General features: G+C 41.3%; 2 protein-coding genes across 4 annotated transcripts; one reads left to right on the top strand and one right to left on the bottom strand.

The window, feature by feature from the left end:
• Nucleotides 1–222: 222 nt before the first annotated feature.
• On the bottom strand, nucleotides 223–4,226 carry DMAC2L (distal membrane arm assembly component 2 like). Its single transcript, XM_027459553.3, has 5 exons — nucleotides 4,092–4,226; nucleotides 3,798–3,907; nucleotides 2,163–2,371; nucleotides 1,152–1,323; nucleotides 223–519 (listed from the first exon to the last, which is right to left on the bottom strand). The coding sequence occupies exons 2-5, from the start codon at nucleotides 3,899–3,901 to the stop codon at nucleotides 405–407; spliced, it is 600 nt and encodes a 199-aa protein (XP_027315354.1). The 5' UTR covers nucleotides 3,902–3,907; nucleotides 4,092–4,226; the 3' UTR covers nucleotides 223–404.
• On the top strand, nucleotides 4,135–22,855 carry L2HGDH (L-2-hydroxyglutarate dehydrogenase). Of its 3 annotated transcripts, XM_027457905.3 has the most exons (10): nucleotides 4,135–4,270; nucleotides 4,506–4,621; nucleotides 6,183–6,334; nucleotides 8,786–8,917; nucleotides 11,093–11,255; nucleotides 11,767–11,801; nucleotides 13,285–13,452; nucleotides 15,310–15,467; nucleotides 16,689–16,820; nucleotides 20,202–22,855. In XM_027457905.3, exons 1-10 carry the CDS (start codon nucleotides 4,188–4,190, stop codon nucleotides 20,395–20,397), a joined length of 1,335 nt encoding a protein of 444 aa, XP_027313706.3. In that variant the 5' UTR covers nucleotides 4,135–4,187; the 3' UTR covers nucleotides 20,398–22,855. The 3 variants fall into 3 exon arrangements, with proteins under 3 accessions (XP_027313706.3, XP_071894163.1, XP_071894162.1); XM_072038062.1 differs by lacking the exon at nucleotides 4,135–4,270 and having other exon boundaries at nucleotides 4,516–4,626; XM_072038061.1 differs by lacking the exons at nucleotides 4,135–4,270; nucleotides 6,183–6,334 and having other exon boundaries at nucleotides 4,520–4,621.
• Nucleotides 22,856–22,960: the final 105 nt, after the last annotated feature.

The following is a 22,960-nucleotide window of genomic DNA, read 5'->3' as shown; positions in this document are numbered from 1 at the left end:
GGGTAAACAGCTCTGATTTACACAGCCTCAGCACCACATAATGGAACTGTACAGCACTGCTGTTTCGCAACACTGACATTCTTTTCACTGACATTTTGCACATGATTTTTTGTGCAATTAAATACTTTATAACTTCTAATTGATGAATTAACAGCTTCCTATAAAATCAGAAAATAAAATTATACCGAATCCTGCCTTCACAGTTGTTGGTTCACCACACAGTTTAAGCTTAGTGAAATTTAATTACATATTTTGTCAACAGACTGCATGCAGCTTTTAAGGCTGGATTGAGAGATGTGGGCTTATTTCCATACCTGGAAATATGGTAACATCTACAACTTAATTTATGCAACATATGATAAATACTGTGAAATCAAATACCTGTCATTTACTTGAAATTGCATTTATTCTAAATCCAGCTCCAGCTCTAAGTTTGGCAGTGCCTGCTGAAGGACATGAGCAGTAGTTTCTTTCTGTTTTATTCCAGGAAGGTCACTCAGATACAAATATTCAAGGTTCCTACAAATACATACAAAGAAAAGTTAGCAACTACTAGTTAACCACTGATTTAGAATTAGACAAAGGATTATTCGCTGTAGCTATTACAACTATTATAAAGATTACTGGTCCTAATGGAAGATTTTTTTCTGAAGCGGGAGCTGTAAGTTTTTAGTTCATCATAAATTTAGTCTGTCTACACAGCTTAAAGAGAGGTCTCAGGCCCCCCCATCATCAAGCTTCCTTTAAATTAAATAGTATTTAATAATACAATTGCCAATTTAATAAATTATTATAATCTATATAGTAATTGGAGTAATATTTCAAAGTCCTTAATAATAACTTCCTGTAGGCTGAAATCCAGTTCATCCCACCACCCATCTGTAGATGTCTGTAACTCTCTGTAACACTGGAACAGTTCCGAGTTACTTCAAATCCACAGCTCAACAAAGCACATACGAAATGCTTCAGAGCTACAGAGCACAGTACACAGCTGGTAGGTTGTCAGCTCCCAGGTTGTCAGTCAGGTCAGTTCCTCAAACCCAGCCATCCCACAACCCCACAAACATCTGAAACAGTCAGACTTTAGCCCTTCCAGTCAACATAATCCCAAAGCTGTGGGGTGATAGAGAAGAGCTCAGCAGTTCACGTACGTCAGCTTGTGAAGTGCAATGATGCCTTTATCTGTGACATTCCCACAGGAAATTATCTTCAGCTGCAGGAGACTCTTCTGTAGATTCTTAGTCTCACTGAGCCTCTTCAGACACTCGTCTTGTATGTAAATACACTTCTGCAGCTTGATTTCTGAAACATGTTCAAGACCATCTGGAAAGTCAAAAAAAAAAAGAAAGACACAAAATGTTTGTTTCAGAGTACCAGCAAAAACTTGTACTGGCTGTTAAACTCTCACTTGCAAATTTAGTAACTACTTCCACACACAGCAACATGTTCCTGTGTGCAGGGAATGGACACATAATGACAATGAATCTCCAAAATCCCCTTATGGGACTTGAAATTACAGAAACCCTAAAGTTTGCACCCTTTCAGTAATATTCTAACAGCTCTGACATGGGCAAGTAACAAAAAACTTCTGCAAGTCTGGATGATAAAGAATGACTGAGTTAGGAATGTAATAATGCATGTAATTCAAATTAAGGAGAAAAAAAAAAAAACTGCTCACAATTCTCTTTTTTGTTACTTAAAGGAAACTTAAAACACTTTTAAATATTTTTATTATTATATATATAAGAAACCGAGTGTTTGCTTTTTCTAAGATCATCGTAAATGCCTGCAGGACAAGTAGTACTATGACACCAGAAACATCACTTGATTTAAAAGAAAGAGTATTTTAAATAGTGCCCTTTGCTACTAACTAGTTAACTATAAACTCAATGAAACAAAATCTTTTTTGCACCACCTTAGTGCTACTGTCACTTCAGGTAAGGGTGAGGAAGTTGCCAATTTCTTCTTGCTTCATAGCAAAGGTGCAGCAAAATCTTAGGAACTGCTAAATCTTTGTAGGGCCAATTTAAGGGAATGAAAACAAAAGATTTCTCTAAATCTTACTACAGAATGAGGAAAGGACCCAGTTATTCATATTTTGATACAACTGAAAAGAACTAAGACCATTCAGTATATTGTTTGCACTGCTAGGTCTACATTACCCAAATAGTCAAATCCTCTGTACATGATGCAAGACTCAGTGGCATTAATTGCTTCTATCTTGTATTTCCCTAAGGGCCCAGTGGGGAGACCGTTGTAGTCCTGCTGCCATTTCTCAGAGCCTTGATAGCGCACCAGGGCACCGCACCGCAGCAGCCACTCTGAAGCTGCTCTGTCTGGTCCAACTGCTTGGATGCGTTCATAGTCCACTCTGCCAAGACAGAAAGAGCATTTTTTATTATTATTTTTTATTATACGTTTATTATAAGGTAGCAGATTTATTATCTTTGTAGTAATACTGCATAAGAAATATACAGTTATGGGCACAATAAGATATCAGAAGGCTAAGAATGATTTCCTGGAAGTGTTTTATTTGGATCATGTTGGTTCTTAATCAGCCTGGTATTTGTTTTGTTGTCATCATTTTTGTTGTGTTTTTGTTTGTATGTTTTGTTTGTTTTTGATTTAACTTAAATAGCAGTTACTTTTAAACAGCAGTTACTTTTGGTAACAAAAGAATACAGACACAGTTTGACTTGGCACATGTTAACCATTCTAATTGTTTACTTCCATGTCTGTAAGAAGAGATTTAAAAAAAAAAAAAAAAAAAGAAAAACAAAAAACCACACACACAAAACAAAACACTTTTCTCTTTCCAGAATAAGATTTCACAACAACAGCAAATTTGTCTTGCAAAGATACCTTGATTATATACGAACATAGAATGGTTTAGGCTGGAAGGGACCTCACAGCCCATCAAATTCCAGCCCCTGCCGTGGGCAGGGACCCCTCCCACCAGCCCAGGTGGCCCTCAGCCCCATCCAGCCTGGCCTGGATTTTCTTCCTTACATTTAATCTAAACCTATTTTAGCTTAAAACTATTACCTTGTGTCCTATCCCTACACATATCACCTGCCATATATATGTCATTCCTGAAGGCTTTTCCTCAAGAATTACAGCAAATAGTTAAAATCTCCAAATCTAGTCAAGAAAAGGCTATCTTTCATAGTCTGGTGAGGAATGCTGAAGACAGATGCATAAACCTAGAAGAGGACCCTGGTCTGGCTGAACTTCCCATCCCATTACAGCCATCAGCTGCACCATGCAAGGCATTTCCGTAGGGCTGGAATACATAAGGCTGTTAGCTACTGGTAAAAGTTATGAAGAGAGAAAGAGATACACTGAGAAAGACTTTATCTTTCTGAAAGAGAAAGATAGACTTTATCTTTCTGAAGGACTTTATCTTCCTGAAAGTAAACATGAAACCCTTGTGCAGCGGAACACTATTAAATGTTGGGCAGATGCTTTTCTGAATGAGTAAACGGGACACAAGAGTAATTCTGGCTTAGGTGTCAGTGCAGTTGGGGGCCAAAGGAAGACTGGGGAATGGGGAGAAAATCCCCCTTGCCAGCTTGCCTCAGCTACCTCAAGGAGGGGGCAAAGCACACCCTTCCTCTGGCACCCACTGCTCCATAGCTGGAATATGAAGGCACAACCCTGCCAAGCGTCACCATACAACCACTACTGACAGAAAATATTCTCTCCTATGCTGGGTCTTGGTCTGCCCCTCTTCACACAGCGTGTGGTGGATGTGTCAGACCCCCCGTGCTCACCGAGCGACCCCGCCCGTGCCTTACTTGTTGAACACGGCGTTCAGCCACCCCCAGAAATGTCGGCTCGCACCCGCATCCAGCACCTTGCCCAGGCTGCGTGCTGGCGGCACGGCTCTGCCCACCAGCATCGCGTCCTTGAAAATAAAAAGGGGAAAGGAGAAAGGAGCCGTCACTCGCAGCACCGCCAAGCCCACCCGGCTCCGTGAGGCGGCGTCTCCAGGGGAAGCCCCCCTCAGCCCCGCCTCGCAGCCTCCCCTCACACCGCGCTGCCCCTAAAGCCGACCGGCCCTGCCCTTCCCTGCCCCGGCCGCGCCTCACCGCCACCTCCTCGCCTCCCGGAGCGGAGGAGGAGGAGAAGAAGGAGGAGAAAAAGGAGGAGCGCGGCGCGCTGTGGTGTCCCTCACCGCCCCTAAAATGGCGGCGGCGGCGCTGCTGCGGCCACGGGCGGGCAGCGGCGGGCCCGGGGCGCTGTGGCGGACCCAGCGCCGCCAGCGCAGGTGAGGGAGCGGGGAGGGAAAGAGGAGGCTATGAGGGAACCATGAGGCCACGAGGGAGCCCCGCTGCCTCCCCTCGGTCATGGGGACCCCCGGCCGTTCCCTCACACACACCCCGAGGACGTGAAGGGGGCGCCCGCGACGGGCGCCTCGTCCGCCCTGAGGGACGCGTCCCCGCCGAGGGCTGGTGGTAGCCGCCGGGCGAGCCCTCACCGCCGCCTCTCCGTGTGTTTTGTAGCACTTTCGACGTGGCCGTGGTCGGTGCGGGCATCGTGGGGCTCGCCTCCGCCCGGGAGCTGGTCCTGAGGCACCCCGAGCTCGCCTTTGCCGTGCTGGAGAAGGAGAAGGAGCTAGGTACGGTGGGTGTCCCGCTGCTGGGCTGTCAGAAATCGCAGCCGAAATACCTCCACCAAAACATCCCTAGTTTGGAAGCGTGTCTTTGAAAGGAGATGCTTTTTGGGGTGGGTGAGCAGCAGTGGGAGAGCGGCTGCCCTTGTTGTTGAAGCAAGTGATGGTTTCCCCCTTGGTTCGAGCGTCTTTGCTCCCAGACACCGGTGCCCTGATGGGATTTCTTCCTTCTCCTGAGGACACGTCCATCAGGTGTCCCTCATTGCTGCCATCAGTCCCCTTCACTGCTGGCACTGCCAGGCCGGTCAGGAGACTGTGGTCTGTGCTGCCAGCTTCCACAGACACATCTGAAAGGTAGCGGTGAGGCAGCACGGAACAGGTCACAAACAGTGGGGGTACCGGGCTCTGCACCACAGCTGGGTCTTGGGGCAAAAGGACAAGGAGAGCAGATAACTGAAAGAATGAGCAGTGCAGGTATTGCTCTGCTGCTTTCACCTTTTCCTGCTGTTGCAGAGAGATGAGGATGAGGCTGGTTTAGTGCCGTACGGAGCGGGAGCAATTTAAAAACGTTTGGGTGTTGCTGGTCGTGGCACTCTCTACGCTTGTCTATTAATTGCTAGTGCTGTAAACCACAATCGTTTGCCCCTTGTTTCTTGATATTCCTGTAGATGCTGCACAGGGTGCTCCCAGTTGGGTGGGAGGTCGAAGGTAAAGTAATGATAACTGGGCAGATACTGCTAGTTACTGGCCCAGCATTAGCCAGAGCAAAGTGGCACAGCTCCCAATGTTGCCTGCTTACATCAGAATGGTTATTTCGTATGTTTTATGGGAAATCTTGAGGCACTCTGCACCTAGGCATCTCTCCTGGCTTTGAAATAACAAAGACTGAGCCCTGTTGCTTTGCTGTTTGAAAGCAACCCTTGGGAGTTGATATTTTAGGAGGGAGAACCTCTTACTTCAACTTAAATCACTTCAATAAAACGTGTTACAGTAAAATGAAATTATTTCAATAAAAATGCTCTTGATATTTTTCACCTCCATTTTACTCAGTTATTTTGTAACTAATTAAACTGCAGTAATTAAACAGCAAGCTGATCCAGTTCACAAGTGTTTGAAAAGTGCACCAGTCCGGCCAGCATGTCCAAAGAAACTAAGGATTACACTGACATTACTTTATGTGAGGCCTTTAAGGATGCATTTTGCTTTAAAAGTGGAATTTCTTAAAACTAATTTTACGCTTTCTATACTAACATGTAGAAAGGTTGAATGGATTTGCATGCAGTTGTAGCTCCTGGAGGAAAAACTCCCCCCACACGTTGATTCAGCACATTTCAATTTGATGGTTTGTTGGCTTGTTATTAACTAACTGTTGCTGTGTCAATGTTTTTTTTTCTAGCTTTTTGGCACCAGGGGAGGAATCCTGTGTGCTGTGTGATTATCTTAGTTGTGCATCTCTTGTAACATTGATTTAGGGCAGAAACTCAAATTGCTCACTTTTCTGACAGCTGAAATAATTAACTGCTCTTGGGAACGTGTATTTTAACAGTGTGTTTTTCTTTCTATTTAGCTCATCATCAGAGTGGACATAACAGTGGTGTAATTCACAGTGGGATTTACTACACGCCTGGATCTCTGAAAGCTAAGCTGTGTGTGCAGGGTGCAGCTCTCTGCTATGAGTACTGTGACCAGAAGGGAATTCCATATAAGCAGTGTGGCAAGGTATAGGAACTGGGGTGTGTTTTTACTTTTGAAACTGTAACTGTGATGTATGTTACAGTGTACAGCATGTGCCCCAGTATGGTATTTTCTTCCATGTTGCATTTCTGCAACTTATGTCCTTCAGGATAAAGGTCCTTTTTGTTTTATTTCTAGCTGCTCAAGTTAGTTCCTTATCTGAGCCTAAGGAATAATCCTCCTTATCTGGGGGCTGAGCTGAAATAGCCTAGGTAACAGTGGAAGGAGGGCACCCACGCAGAGCCACGAACTCTTTCAGTATGCATATGCTATGCTTCTTGGCATAGCAGGCTCTGAAAAGACTCAGACTTGAATACGGCTCCAGGTGGGACCTAGGTATGTGCATTTATACCATATTATATTCAACTCATACAACCTGAGATGCTGGAGACAGAAGAGTGGCTGTACCGATTCAGATCGGGGTTCATCCAACCTGGTTCTGGAGTTATCTTCAGAGACCAAGGGAAGAATGCAGGCAGGACAAACAAACATGTTAATTGTTAATTCTCTCAGCTTCCAACTACTTTCAGCTCAGGTTATTCTCCGAGCCTGATCTGTTTTGTCTGTGTTAACTCAATGGGTTTCTTGTCCAAGTGCTTTTCAATTAAAAGCATTTCCAGAGATCAACAGCCCATTGCATGAAGAACTACCTCCTCTTGTTTTGAAACTGGCTTCTGCTGGCTTCATCTAAGGGCCCATAGCCCTTTTACTGGGAGATGTGGTGAACAGTTGATCTGTGCCCCTACTCTACAAGCCATGTTTAAATTTATATTTCCTCCTCCCCAATAGTCATCTCTCGTAGCTGATGAGTCTTAGCCTGCTCAGTCGTTCCTCTTAGAGAAGGTGCCTCATGACTTTTGTCATCCCTGTCATCTGAACCATTTCTAGTTCAATTCATCTTTGATACAAGATAAGCACCAGTGTTCAGGGTGTGGTCGGGCAGTGGATTTTTGCAGTGAAATAGTGAAGTTCTCTATTATCATCTTGTATTCCATTCCTGATTGTTTTTAATACTCCATTTAGGGTATTTAGACTGTCAGCAGGCATGAAGCTGATGTTTTCATAGGATCATTTGTCACAACCCCCAGACCTTGGTCCTGATAACTTTGAACTTGGAGCCCAACACTTATATATGAGGCTAAGTCTTTTTTTTATGTGATCATCATTTCACATTACTCTGCACTGATTTTCATCTGCCTTTTTGTTGGCCTCTCATTCATCTCAGAATGTCCCTCTGCAGTTTTTACAATCACCTCTTCTCTGAACCACCTTGAGTTACTCTAAACCAGCACCTGACTTTCTCTCCTTCCTGGTTTCCCCTTTGCAGGTCACTCATAAATGTCTCAGACAACACACGCCTTTCTCTTAGAAGTCTTGTGCAGACCCTGTCTGATATGATGAGGGCCACCTCAAGGTCTCCTAGCTCAGTGGCTTTTCCTCAGCCCCATTTGGGAGCTGGGTGCAGATCTCTCCCAGGCCTGGGGTGCAGAGCTGAGATACCTGGATATGGCAGTGTTGGCGGGCCCCACACCAGCTCTGGTTCTGTTTTTTTTTTTTGGCTGTTCTGTTCATGCTGTGCTACTTAAGCTGTGGCACTGGTCACAAGATGGCACTGTGGGTTTGCGCAGCCACACACCTGGAGTTAGAAGCCTGCTCTCAGAGCATCGAGAGGTGTGGTGCTGGGAAGGGCTAGCACAGCCCCCACAGCGTTGTTGGTCCTTTGCTGGCACCGAATTCGTGTATTTGTGCATCACCTTCCTCAGCAGTGTTTATTCCAGGGAAGGTGATATTGGAACTTAAAATCACAGCTGGTTTTAAATAGAGAAGCTCCAGGCTTGGAGAACTTGGTGCCGTGGTAGTGCAAAGGTGCAGGACCTGAGCAGGGTCTGGAAGTAGCATGGTCTGCACAGACTTGCTTCTGGTGTCCTTGGCACAGATTTCATAGCCTGGATAAATCTCTTGTGATAGTTGTGATCTAACGACGTGCTGAAGTGAGTGAGGCTGGTGCAGTTTAGTTGAGATGCCAAGTCAGAACACGTCCTTTATTCAAGACAGTTTGAGATTTTTATGTGTTGGGTTACGTTCAATTTTATTTTTTGGAAGCATCCCAGTGGCTCTTTGAAATCATGCTCTCTTCCTTCACATTCAGCTTTGTGGTCCCGTAGTACTTTTAGCAAATATTTTCCATGGATAGTCACTCAAGCTATATATTAACCTTTGTTTTTAACTCTCCCTGGTATATTGATGCTTTCTCAGTAACGAGTTGTGTTTTTTGACTTTTGTGCCAGTAGTGGCACAAACCATGTTTTTTTTTCCCCCTTGCATTGTAATTCATTGTTCACACATTCACTGTTGCTTGCTTGTTTGGGCTGGGTGCCAGGGCTGAACTGGCTTTGTGTATTTTGCTCACTGGTGTGCCTTGTTATCTCTTTGAAGCTCATTGTAGCCGTTGAGCAAGATGAAATTCCAAGACTCAAAGCTCTGTATGAAAGAGGGCTGCAGAACAATGTCCGAGGTCTGAAATTGATTGGATCAAAAGAAATACAAGCGAAAGAACCCTTCTGCAGGGTAAGGAATTTTCTTATATTTAACCTTTGTGTAAGATCTCAATTTTTCAGATGATGATATTTTTGAATTTAGCGTGAACACGTTTCTGCCTTGAGGTAACTTGTATGGGTGACAAGTTCAAAAGAGCCTAAAAATCCAGAAGAAATGCAGTTTTCAAGAAAAATAATGTATCCATTCATTTCTGAGGCCAATTCTTCATGTGTGTTTGCCATTACATACAAATCAGACCAGGTCTAACACAACATAAGGTGATCCTGCAGAAACTTTCTTGTCCATGCTTACTTTCACCCTGCTTTGCTGCTGCTTGTGTTCTCATTTCTTGTTCATCTGTTCACTGTACACCAATTCTCTGTGTGCTGAAGACATAAAGAGCTGCTGCTGCTGTACTAATTGCAAATGACGTGCTGGTTTGTGTCACAAGGACCAGAATTCATGAATTGGAGACCAGGTAACTCATTTCACTTGCAGCCTACAAAAGGAACCAGATTCACTTGAGTCCAAGTGGAAAAGGAGGCTGTAATCCCTGAACAGGACTGAATCTGTAGGCAAGCAGATGGAACCTGCAAGCTGTTCAAACTTCATCCTTTTCTCAGCTTTACAAGGAGGTGTTCTCTCTGATGTATTTATGTGTTCAGGGAAAAAAAACAAACAAACTGCTTTCCCACCAATAGGAATCAGTGACTTTTATTTTTTTCCCTTCTACTTGCAGGAGCTTGCTTGTATGTTTTTGTGGTCGATAGGCAGATTTTCCTTTCCCAAGGTCAGAACTGCTATTTCTGAGTTTATGCTGAGACAGTTCTGCTCCTTCACACTAAAATTGTTTAACTTATGTTAAACTCGATAATGCAGCAATGAAAATTCCTTCCCATCTGCAAATACAGGCTTGGTTCAAGCCAATTTTGATCAAGTTGCTTCCTCTCCACTTGGCTGTAATGTAGCGCTTCTCAGCTTGTTTATTTTGACAGCAGGAGAAATGTGGGTGGTTTGTGGAATACAAAGTTGTTATTGTTTGGTTTGCCTTTGATTGAAAGGAAAATCTGGATGTAAATTCCCCATACTGTTTCATCTGGCAGCCTGCTCTCGGTGTAGTGCATGACTCATTGCTTCTGAGCAGTTGTAGGCTCAGACAAAAATTTTCTGGAGGGGAATCTTTTTTTTCTGTCTTGTAAACATTTTGTATCCACTCCTTAAAACATTCTCTGCATGTTCAAGATCCATCTGAGCACTTCTTTCTGCAAATGACTAGGTTCAGGCAGGGCTTACTACACTTGCTTTGGTTTCCTGTGCTGAATCCTTTTCTTCTAAGGAAAGGTAACTGCACATACAGTGCAATGTATTATAAGACCATTGAAGTGGAGAGAAATCTTTTGTGCAGAAGACAATTTTATAAACCATTCTGTTTGTCTCAGGCTTGTGAATGGCCCTTATTGTAGTATCTAAGTGGCTGACAGTCTTCAGTGTATTTCTGCTTGAAGCATCTCTGCAAGATAAAGCAATCCTACTATCCCAATGGTATAGCTGGAACAGGAAAACGTTCTGTCATCCAGCAGGATAAAAATTAAGTGAGAAACTGAGACACTTTGGTAGAAAAAAGTAGTGAAATGTCTCTAAGAAAAATTTAAAAATCTCGCTCTGCACTAAACTTGAACCTTTTTTCTGCTTTCTGCTAGGACACGCATAGGCTGTTGTCTAGCTCAGAAGGGACTTTTCTCTCTGATGTATGATGAAGTGGGTGTTGAGACCAGGCTAGATCATATCTTTTAGCCTTGCAGGAGGCATTGGTAGTAGCCACGCATCAGGTAAACTCCCAAGTGACTGTTTGTAGGTGGAACTGCATAGTACGTGGTGAAAAATAAATGTAGATTAGTTGAAGTCAGGATTAGGTAACGTGTTTTAACATTAAGCATTCTGTATCAACTAGTTGTTTTGGCTGTATTTTCACGTTCAGTGAAATCCCTGTAAGCAGTTTTCACCATATTAGTTGTCAGAAAACACAAACATTGCCACTGGAGCTGGCACATGGAGAGACTGGGAACAAGCAGCCCAGGATGGGGAGACACCAGTAATCCCTTCTTGGTGGCAGCGCACATTACTCCAGGGGAAATATGTTCTGTATCAAGGACCAAAATTCACATCCAGCCTTCACTGTTCTTTCATATCTTAATATTGTTTCAGGGTCTGATGGCCCTTGATTCTCCATATACTGGTATTGTGAATTACAAACAAGTGGCCGAGTCCTATGCTGAAGACTTCCAAGAAGCAGGTGGAACAATCTTGACTGATTTTGAAGTTACAGGCATGGAGATGGCTAAAGAAAGCTCTTCAGAAAGCACAGATGGTAAGGCGATTTTAGCCCTTCATTTACTATAGTCCTGCAAAAGATTTTGTTCAAAACATGTTTGCATTAGGCTCAGAGATGTGATTTCGGTTTTCTGCCTGAAAAGGATGTTTTTAGACAAAAACCAAAATTATGTTAGAGTATTCAGCAAACTCACTATTTTTCCCAGGCAGTTCACCCTTCAGTCAAAACACTGGTGGATGAAAATGACATTTATATAGATGAGGTAGAATGTTCTGTCCAGCTAAATTTAATTTTAATAGGATATTGCATGTGTGTGCTTGTGACACTGCTCTTTATCCTAGAAGGTGGGTTAGATCTGTGGTGGAAAACATCATTTTTTTTATCCTTCCAGAATCTATGCTAACTATTAATTTATAAATACAGTCGTGTCCAATGTCAGTTACCCTGAACCCTTTGTTGCGTCAACTAGCTAATTCTGTCAGTTTTCTGTTATGTGTCCTCTTAGTTCCTTAATTCTTAATTCTTCTCTTGTCTAATTCTCTTACAGGACTGAAATACCCAGTCATTGTTAGGAACTCCAAGGTAAGAACTAAACTCAAGATTTCGTTGCTTAATAGGAAGCTATTCTTCCTTTTCTTAAGAATTGGTGTCAAGTCCTAGTGCATTAGTCAGCCTCTAGAAAGCTTTAAAGCTTTTCTATAACATGTTCGCTGTCATCTAGGACTGCTGTTATAGAACTTCAGTCAATTGTTAACAAAGCATACAAGTATGTTCAGATTTTACTGTGTGCTGAGAATAATAATGAAAGTATAACTTTCTGCTGCTTGACATCTTTGATGGTATGTGCTCCTTATCTTCCTTATTTGCACGTTCTTTTGCTTGTTGTTTCCATGGACTCCTTTTATTACTTATTGATTTAGAGAGAAACGAATTTTCATGTTTGTTCTTGATCTTCGACATCTATAAAAATGATAAGGAGGCATTTGTAATCGTTTTATTATCAGAAAGCCACGAGGTAATGTAGTGAAACAGGTACATGTACTGGGGTTGTTAAAGCAGGTTTGTTAATGCTGCACAGCAAATGTACTTGTAACCTTTTCACCTTCAGGAGAAAATATCTGCGCTCTTTTCTTGGGGGGAGAGAGAGAAGGGGAAAAGAAAGACAAAAAAAAAAAATGACATGAACAAAGAACACCTTCCCTACCACATCCCAAATAGCGTTTCAAGTTAGTGCTGCTGCTTTTTTTGATCCATTTCCCTGCTTTCATTAAAAAGTATTCAAAATCTGTTAGATTCCCTCATCAAAAATTGACTACCTTATACAAATGTTTTTAAATGGGGAAATAAAAGATTAAAAAAAAAAAAACAACTACATAGTATTTGAAAACATGGATTATGATTTTTTAAATTTATTTAGATAACAAGGTGTTGAGCTATTTAACAGCTCTCCTGTGCTATGAATTTAGGTGTCTGGATAAGCTACTGTTCAGCATGACCACTCCCAGTGTGGGGGTGAAATCTGTTAATGGCCTCATTTAACCAAGTATCTTGTGGTTGTTTAGGTACCTCACCTATAATGTGCCCTCTGGCAAGGAAAATGTGGCCAGGGAGCTGCACTAGTGTGGCATCAGTGCTTTGTAGGATGCAGACAGCAATGAGGGAGTGCCAAAGGGAGGTAGTTGGTGAGCTGGAGGAGCAGTGTTTAACTCTCATGGTGGGCCTTAGCCCTGTGCAATAAGCCCGTGTAAGGAACTTGAAGGTGGTTTGAGAGTTGATGACACTTCTTGATTTCTTTTTTTTTTCTTCCCCCCTTCTATTCTTTAAAGATTCTTCCAGCCTTACCTATCCAATTAATTGCCCTTTTATGATAGTTCTCTTCCAGGGAATAAAGGAGAATATTATCTGAAATAAGAACTGAAATGAAACAATTAAATGTTTTGAAAATGTGGTTGTCTTTATTTCTGGTTTTTACTCATTTTTTTCCAAGAATTTGAGGTGATCTTTTAGTAGATATGTTCAATTTTTAATTGTTTGGTTTTGGTTTTGCCTTTTTTCCCCCATCCAGGGTGAGGAAATCTACTGTCGGCACATTGTGACCTGTGCAGGACTCTACTCAGACCGTCTGTCTGAAATCAGCGGCTGCAGCCCTGAGCCTCGTATTGTACCCTTCCGTGGAGATTATTTGGTGCTAAAACCAGAGAAGTGCTATATGGTTAAAGGAAACATTTACCCGGTAGGTACTCTGTTGTGCATATTTCACAGTGTGTCCTAGGAATTGCTAAAACTACAGAAATAAGGGCAATATCACACTGTTGTTTCTGTTAGACTGAAGATAGTGAAGCACAATATCTCAGCGTGGGTTCAGTTGCTTTCTGACAGGACAGCTTGTTTTTTAAGGAACAGGTAAAAGAACCATCAGGGAAAATTATTGCCAGTGAGGTTTTCTATTTGTTCATTTCTAAAGGAATGTGTTGGTATTATTATTTTAGGGAAAGACTCAAAGATTTAACATGATAGCCATATACCCACAAAAGCCTGGATTTTTTCCATGTATTATAAAATAAACCCGTTGGCAGGATTCAGAAGTCAATGAGGGACAACAGTAAATTATCAGTTAATTAGATGCAGGGTTTAATTTAGTCTGCTAATGCTGAAGGCTCAGACTGAGATATATTGTCTATTAGTTTCATCTTTGAATTAATTTGCTTTGTATGACAAAAAAATAGAAGTGGTAGGAAAAGGACAAGCTTTCTACAATCTAGTAAGAAAACTGGTGTGATGAAGAGGGACAATTCCAAAGAGAAAGTGAAATTATCAGTGAGGAAGAAAGGATTCCTAGGGTAGCATTTAATCAATTCAGGCAGTATATTTAGATAGTGCCTTTTTAATATGAGTTTAGGTTTGCCTGCTAAAAGCTGGCACAGGTCACCCCATGGATCTCCAGGATCCTGCATTGGGATGGAGGGAGGAACTGGCTGGAAATAGCTTCCAGCCTTGTGCCATGGCTATGGGAGAATAGTTTGTACCCTTTGAAAATTTGTTATGGCCAAACGTGGCAATAAGACTAGAAAACTGCTTTATTCACTTAGTTATATGTTACCAGAAATGGATTTAGTTTGTGGAGTGGTTGCACTAAGCTTAGAAAAATTCTGAAGCCTATTTCTAACAGGAAAAGCAGTGCTCTGAATACAGGAAATCAACTTAAGTTGAAGTAATGTCATAGTCATAACCTATTTTTGATACATTTTTGATAACATAACCTATGTTTTGATATACCAATGGATTGTTTATTTTCAGCCTGTAAGATAGTCACTCTGTAGGCCCCTACAGCTAAAGATCTTGAAACCCCAGCACATGGAGAGGTGTGCTTGTTTTATATTTTTTTTCTGTGTATAGAAGCTTGTTTCTGTCAGCCTTCACACACAGTTACACTGTGTTCCATTCACAAACAATAAAAGAAACTGCAGATACTTATTATTCCTGTTAATCAGGCTTGCTAACCATTTGAGTTATACAGGAAAGGTGAGGTTTTCCTTATATTTTATAACCTACTTTATTGTAGTGTAATTACTATTGGTGAATAGCATTTTTGTGTTCTTGGTTTTGTTGTGGGCTGATTTATTTATAGCCTGAGAAATCACGTATACTTCTTCATTCGTTGATTGTTTTGCTTTATCTGGGATGCAGTCTTGCTTGGCCCTGCTCTGTTCTTCAGCATTTTCAATTAGTTACGTGCTGTAACTGTACAATTAACAAACACAGAAACCAGCTCAGGAGCCAACTGTATGGTTATTTGTCTTGAATGTTCTTGTGGTGAATGGAAATAAAATGGCAAACTGAATTACTTTTTCATTTTTTTTATTTATTTAAAATGAATTATTTCCATTTATTGGGAGGACAACTCCTTTATTGTGTTTGGGTTTGTTTTATTAATGCTCACACAATAACCTGTAAGTACCGTGCTTTCCTTCTCACAAATATTTCCCATGTTTCTCAGAGTAGTTTGTTGGCCTGGGTGGTTGGATAGCTATTTCATTGATCTGGTTTGTAGCCGCTGAGGTTAGCTGTAATAACTTGTATCCTGCTTTAGGTTCCTAATCCTCGGTTCCCGTTCCTGGGATTTCATTTCACACCAAGAATGGATGGCAGCGTTTGGCTTGGTCCTAATGCAGTCTTAGCATTTAAGCGAGAGGGCTACAAATTGTTTGACTTCAGTACTACAGACTTCTTTGATGCTGTGCTGTACAGGTAATAGTATCTTGTCTTTTTGCTTGCTCAATACAGTAATTTAAATGTCAGCCTGTGATCCAATGGAAACTTGTTTTTGTCAAAAACCCTGCCAAGTTTTTGATGCGTTAAAAGGCAGCTGTGCTGATAGGGGTGGACTTCCCAAAGAGATTTAACTTCATGTAATCTAGTATTTAAGTTTTTGTGAACTACCAAGGCATTTCTCTGGTCTGAGGATGTGTCTGCTCATCAGGAGGTACTGGTGAGCTGCGTTGCCTCTAATGGGGCTGATTGGGGACTGGTCCTGGTTCAATGGAGTACAATATTTTAACCAATGTAGACAGCGGAATTAAAATATCTGCAGAAGTTGCTTGGACGAGAGAATACACACTAGTCCGTATTGTCATGTTAAACTGTATTGGGTCACTGATGTGAATTTAGAATTTAAAAACATCTGAGTGCAAGGAGATGTGTTGAGAGCCACAAAGATTGGGAAGCTGTCTTACAAAGCATGTTAGAGCAGCTAGGAATCGTTGCTAAAAATGCAAGCATAAATGAACAGAGTATCCATAGAAGTTAAGAGAAATCTTGCTTCTCTATGAGGGGCTGACAGGTACCGAGTGCTCAATTTTAGAAATTAGGCTGGAAAAAAGGATGTGAAAATATTGGGTAGGGTCCAAAGAGAGGCTGCAGAACAGGTCAGGGAACTGCAAAATAGCTTCCTGGCAAGGAGCTCAGCTTAATGCAGTTTATTAAAGGAAAGTGTTGAAAACATCTTGATTGTTATCTATAGATTTTTTTATACTGGAAAACCAAGCAAGCAAGGCTTGCAAAGACATAACAAGATTCACTACCAGAAAGCTGAGGTTTTTAGGAGTAGATGATCCCTTCAGAACAACTAGAAAAAAGCCTCATGCATGTGGGTTTTCAGCTTCTTGCCTCGATTTGATTGGATCAGTCAAAAATCCTGGACATAGGAAGGACTGGAGTTCAGAGTTATGTTCCACAGAAAGAATGGAAGTGAACGATACAGCTCTGTTTTCAAGGTTTGATGGAACAGGGAAGAACCAGCATGTATTTCCCAAGAAGAAAGCAATGATTGGATTATTGACGTAGGGAATTGGAAATTTTGCTCTGCAATTGCCTTTGCTACCTTCTGAAGACAACATTATTTTGACATGGCTGCATATATCATGGAAGATTTGTTCTTACTGCAGTTATTTTTTTATTTTTTTTCTACAGTGGGTTATGGAAGCTTGTACTGAGAAACCTGTCATATGGACTGAATGAAATATACAGAGCGTGTTTCCTTAGTGCACAGGTGAAGGAACTTCAGAAGTTCATACCAGAGGTCACCGTCAATGATGTACTCAGGTAAAGAAAACTTTTCTTGTTAGCAACACCCAACGGCTTGTTTAATCTCTTATTTTTGATTGTAGCAAATGTAGCATAGCTTACTCCTTTCTTCCACCAAAATGCACTACCAAAGCATGAAAGCATTTGGATGCTTTCTCCAGGAAGGTGTTTTATATCGTGTAAACTTAAGTATAGGCAGGTTTGATGAATAGCTTTGTTACTTTTACTCTCCATAGGCTGAAATTCACAGATGTGACATGCCAAAAAAGAGAAATATCTTCCAAATGACACATCAAGTAGCTTGAACATGATGTTTGCTTTCTTTGTGAAGCAAAATTAATGAAATTCATTAGTGAATGGCTAGTGAATGGGGAAGCCTGAGAGTTGTTACTCATGCTACTAGAGGGAGGGATGTAGCATAATAAGTACCCCTGGCTAAATTTCCTGTATTTAGGAGAAGAGAAGACTGCTGATTTCCCTCAGGAAGGGAATATATGGCTTAAGGCATAGATATTTAATGAAAAGTGGAAAGCTGTAGTGCTAGAAAAGAGCTAGAGCTGGCAGAAATTGCAAGAAGTGCTTGCACCTCTGTTTTTTACATGGAGGAGGACAGTGATGTTTTTCTGTGTGCTTGAGAGCACTGTGTCATCAGATAGGAGTGAATAATGCCTTGGTTTGATCATGTCAATAAATTGTATTCAGCTTCTTAAGGTGTGGAGAGAGACTAATTCAAAGGAGTATTGAAATGACAGGGAACTGAAGAGATTTGTGAAGAAAGCTGAGGCAGTTAAAGTACGTGGAGGTGGGTTTAATTGTCTAAATATTTGCAGGGAGAAAATGCAAAATAAGAGGGGGAAAAAAAAAGGAGTTGCTTAGTTCAGGCAGTATACTGTTGGCATGAAATTCATGTTTGACAAGGCTTGCTTTTTCAAAACAAAAGGTTTCCTTTTGAAAAGAGAGGGCTTGTTTGCGTGTTTGGGGAGGAGAGTGACTTCACAATGAGGAAAGATACAGAAAATCCTCTGCCTGGCTACCTGCCCTTGTTTTACTGTAATGACTCTGAGACATCTCCCACTCTGCTTCTCAAGTTCGTTAGGCTGCCCTGTGCTCCCCCAAAAGCCTGACTAGCCTTTGACTCCCCAGCCTGATTTAATTGTTTGTTTTTTCCTTGGGAATCTTCATAAGGCTGGAAAAAAGTTGATTTTTCTGCCTTCTGAAAATGTAAGAGCTCATAACCTTCAGGAATGATGGGAAATGGAGAAGGAGGAATTTATAACCTATCAGGAAGCATTTCCTTATAGGAAGAACAAGTAGCTTATAAAGCATAACTTCTTAAATGTTGTAACACTTATCCTGTTACTTCAGAGACTTAAAACTAGACAGAACAGGAGACTGGAATGATCTCCAGAACTTTGTTTGTGGAGGGTGGACTTGCAAATCTGGGGCTTGTGGGAGAGGTGAAAAAGGAGAAACTTGCTGTTCAGGACTGGAGAGGTGAAGTCCCTGTGCTGCAAACTGTTGGTGACTTGAGAGCAGTTGGAAGAAGTCTTCTGGGCTTGTTCTGTGCAGGTATTGGCATGTGGCTGGCAGGAGGCAAGCTGCTGGGGTAGGTGAGCCTGTGATCTGACCCCGTATGAATGTCCTTCTTGTGTTTGTTACAGAACAGCAGAAATCTCCACTTCGGGGGTTATTTTCTAGTAAAATGATACTCTTGAATCTTGGTTCTCTAATTCCAAATGAACAATGCATTTTGTTTTTTTCTCTAGTAACCCGCTGAGGTGGAAACACCCAGTAAGGTGTTAGAGAATGGCAGGACTGGACAAGCAAGCCCTAGTGGCTGTTGAACGGAAGCAAATTTCCTAGACTGACTCATGATCAATAAAGTGTAGTATCTTAGGTTTTGCCACCAGAGGGTCACAGAGACTCTGAGATGGAAAACTCTACAGAATTAGTCTACAATGAGCTATTATTTCAGATTTCTCCCTATCTGCCAACGAATTACCTTTAAGGAGAATATGGTGCCATGTTTACTGCAGTGCTTTCACCTCTGGAGTAAGACAAAGGTGTCACAAACATTTGCATGTCCTTTGTGGTTCTTAATTCTGTACATGAGTGCTAGTGCCCTTTACAGTAATCCTAATCATCTTTTCTAAAATCAGCGTTGGGAAAACCTTAGCACGTATGCTTGTGAAGAAAGCCTGCTTACTGACAGACAGGCAGGTGCTGCGTCAGGTTCAGGACTGCAGGTAGTTGTGCCCTGCAAGGATTTTGAACGAGCACAGTTAACTTGTGAGCCACTGCTACCCTGCCGTGTCGTCTTCACATGGGCACAGTGTTTGGGAGTTGATGCTGCCTTAAGATTTGGATGATCAGATTCAGCTCCCTGCTCTGCCTTGTGGCTTTGGACAAACATTGAGAATATGTTTACCTGAAGAAATTTAGCATAATAATATGAATAATCATAAAGATGTAATTTATAATGTGGTAGTATGGAATGACGTAGTATAGATGTACTTATCAGTGTTAAGTGTGTCTGAGAACCCTTCCTCCTTTTACAGCAGGAAATTTGTCTATGCACCTGAGGTGTTCTGTTTGTTTTTTGGTTTTTTTTTTTCCCCTTTGTGTTCCTGTAAAATGGGAATTACAGCACTTTCAAATTTACATTGGAAAGAATGCTCTGGTAGTAAATTCCTTAAAGATTGCGAGGCACTGGATACCATAGAAATACCACTGGGAAGTCATTGTTACTTTTTAATCTGATAAATTATTGGGTGCTCCTTGGTTTTCACATGTGATAAAGATGTTGGCCGTGAAATAGTCATCTTGGCTGTTGTGTGGAAACGCATGGTTGTGTATTGTGCAAACTTCACAGCCATAAAATGTTTTCATGATGTCACACGTTACTTTTCATGGGAAAAGCCTGGTGCTAGAAATGAGGCAATGTGTGCAAGCACCAAAAGCCCCAAGACAGCTTGTCAATACTTTTGCCTTGCTGGACAGAAGTAAACATTGGAAAAAATGCAGGTGCTGTTTATATAATCATTGTTGGTATTTGCTAAACATTGTGTTGACATTCTGAGAGAGTGTGTCAAAGCTTGGGTAAAGTCTGTAACTTTAAAATCCGTCTAACTTCAGATAAGAATCCTTTTTGATCTAGAATAGACTAATGTCTTGTCTTTTCCTTTGTTTCTGTTGGATGGTTCTCTAATATAGCAGAAAGGGATTCAGTTCAAAATTATATGGTTTCTATGGTTTGGTTTTGAAACGTATTGGAAATATTACTAATTCCTGGGTCCTTTACATTTTCTTAAAGAAATTACTACTATTACCATATTTCAATTAAGCTGACTGGATTGTTACAACATTCTCTTTCTAACAGTGAGCTCCTCTGATTTGCAGGGGTCCCTCTGGAGTGAGAGCTCAAGCGTTGGACAGCGATGGAAATTTGGTAGATGACTTTGTATTTGATGGTGGCACGGGAGATATTGGAAGCAGAATTCTTCACGTCCGAAATGCCCCTTCCCCTGCTGCTACCTCCTCCCTTGCCATTGCAAAAATGATTGCAGATGAAGTGAAGCGAAGATTTGAATTGTGAATATTGACAGGTGCAGTGCTGTTTTCCCCTTCTCGTATGTGTAGCAGCTTGTCTGCATTGAATGAACCCTGCAGCCTTTAATGACAAAGATGAAACAGGCAATGTGTTGCTTGCAAGATCAACCGGTAGAGCTGTGCAGTGCAAAACCAGCACTTGAAGTGTTTGCCAGCCCACAGCTTGTCAATTCCCTGAGTGAAGGATTTACGGTTCCTGGCAAGACCTGGTATGGTGCTGGCATCTGCAAGAGCCAAGCAAATGCACCGTTGACAGGTTCACAGTAAAGGCTTGTCCACCTCAACAGGAGCAGCCTGTGGAGGGGCTGGTGCCAGGCTCCGGACGAGGTTCTCCCAGGACTGCAGGGAGCAGTAGGTGGAGCAGGAAGAGTCTCCATGGTTGGGTTGCCCACCTCTGGGGGGGTAGGGGAAAAAAAAAACACCCAGGCATGGGGTGGTTCTCTTTGTGCTTTCTCTCTGCCTCTTTAAATTGGTCCCCTAACTTGTATTAAAATAATGGAGATAGAAGGATAAGCCCTGCTTAAGGACTCTGTAGATATGGAATTAAAAGCTTTATCAGAGACTGAAAACAATATTCAGAGCCTTTTACATAAAGTATTTCAGAGAAAAATAAGCCTAACGAGATTGTCTTGGATTTGGTAATTTAGATATGCAATTCAGATACACAGTCTATCTGATCTCTTTTTTTTCCTATAGAGCAGAAATTAAAATGTGTATATAAACAGTCATTTTTCATGTACCTTAAACCTGGGAAGTCATCACAGATCAGGAACTACTTCGGCGGTTTGGGTTGGTATTTTTTTTTTGTTTGCTTTTACCCTTTGAATACTGGTAGGGCAAAAGGATCTTATCTTTGTACAGCATATTGAGCAATCCAGTGGAAATGGTCTTTGTAAAAGCAAATGTGAAGGGAGGGAAGCTACAGAAACCTGTCTTAATTGACTCATGTTGCATACTGCTTCCCTTGAAGCCCAAAGAACAGTGAGTCAGGAAAGCTTCCCATTTCCCTCATGCCTGGCAAGGGGGGAGCTCAGAAAGCACTGGTTACTCTTGTGAGCTCTTACTGGTACTTGAAGCTTTATCAAAAGTGCACCTAGAAGAGAATCTGTGTGGAGACTGGAGAAATATAAAGAGATGTTAAACAAGTTCTAAGCTAACAGTATCTTGGTGTGTTCTGCATAATTGCTACAAAAAAGAATTATGTGGCCCGAGGGACAAAGTACTTCAGAGTACTTTTAAAGCAGATGTTCACAGGATGTTGGGTAATACAGATAATTGTGGGTAGTTTGCTACCAGGCGATTTGCCATGCTTTTTTTTTTTTTTCATTTGCTTTCTGTAGCTCTCTGACATGCGTGAGGGATTGTGTTATCATAGAAGGTCAGGTGTGCTAGCTGATGTTTTTACTGTACAGAGCTGAGCTGCTTTTGAGAGCCAGGGATTAACCTATCTGTTTGGGTTTTGTTGTGTTCTTTTTTTCCTCTGGTGACATCTACTTTACTGGAAAAGTGACTCCCATATAAGGGCAACCTGGAAATGCAAATAATTAGTCCTTCAAAGAAAAGCTTTGGTCTTTATTTTTAGCCTCAATAACACCAGACAGAGATTCAGATGTTCCAAATGCTAAAATACAGTGTTATTAATACAAGTTATATCTTCACAATGAAACAATTGTATCTTCACTCCCCTCCAGAAGTGTTGCCTATCAACAGTAAATACTACAAAAAGATTGCAAAAGCAACTTCCTCCCACACGAGGTGTGGCCCTAACATGTATTGACAGAATAAAGAACATTAAAATGTAAAGCAGTCATATACTGTGGTGAATCTTAAGTCAGCACATTTAACTGCACAGCCTGCTGTGCATTTTATCTCAGGAGATGATTATTTTGGGGTAGAGCTTAACTGAAGCTTTCAAATTCTGTAGCATTCTGCAAAATATTTATATTTTTAGAGATAAAGCTATAAACCTTTTTTAAAGGAATAACTTCAGTGATTTATGATAATTGGGTTTAATACATACATTTTGTGTTGCCCATGAAGTGTGAAAATGTATGAATGTATTTTTTTTTAAAAGGGTCCAACTCACTGGGATGGCTTAATCACCTTGCCTTTCACTATTGTGATTAAAATAGCATATTTTTAAAATTGCTGTAAGGTCTGTGTATTTCTCCTGACTTACAGAAAAGTTTCTCTGTTTGCTAGCTCTCATCAGATTTAGATGGCTATATCACCACATAATAGGAATTACTTTATTTATTTAGAGGGTAGGGTGCAGAACCTGTCTTCCTAAAGTACCTTTATCTTATCTGTGCTTGTACCACTTCACAGCTTTTTCTCATGTAGGTATGTGTGCGGTGGGCAGAACTGGTCCTAAGCCTGACCTGGACCTGTAATGACATGTGGAATGGTAATTCTTGAAATTCCAAATAAATGCATTAAGATAGCTTGTGATAAACCTCCATTTTTCCCCCTAAAATTGTTCCTCCATAGGGTCAGTCCTAAATATTGGAAGAGTGTGGTATGACGAGTGTTTTTTTTTTTTTTTTTAA

The sequence above is a fragment of the Anas platyrhynchos genome, chromosome 5 (assembly GCF_047663525.1).
Source record: "Anas platyrhynchos isolate ZD024472 breed Pekin duck chromosome 5, IASCAAS_PekinDuck_T2T, whole genome shotgun sequence".
NCBI classification, from domain to species: Eukaryota; Metazoa; Chordata; class Aves; order Anseriformes; family Anatidae; genus Anas; species Anas platyrhynchos.
Note: the sequence above shows the minus strand (reverse complement) of the source record. Positions and strands in the feature narration are given on the sequence as shown.

Coding starts and splice junctions, on each gene's coding strand:
- DMAC2L (XM_027459553.3), bottom strand. CDS start 3,901: ATGCTGGTGGGCAGAGCCGTGCCGCCAGCACGCAGCCTGGGCAAGGTG. Junction 2,372..3,797: donor CTGAACGCCGTGTTCAACAA/GTAAGGCACGGG, acceptor CTGTCTTGGCAG/AGTGGACTATGAACGCATCC. Junction 1,324..2,162: donor CAGAGGATTTGACTATTTGG/GTAATGTAGACC, acceptor TTGACTTTCCAG/ATGGTCTTGAACATGTTTCA.
- L2HGDH (XM_027457905.3), top strand. CDS start 4,188: ATGGCGGCGGCGGCGCTGCTGCGGCCACGGGCGGGCAGCGGCGGGCCC. Junction 4,622..6,182: donor GGAGAAGGAGAAGGAGCTAG/GTACGGTGGGTG, acceptor CTTTCTATTTAG/CTCATCATCAGAGTGGACAT. Junction 11,802..13,284: donor TCATTGTTAGGAACTCCAAG/GTAAGAACTAAA, acceptor TCCCCCATCCAG/GGTGAGGAAATCTACTGTCG.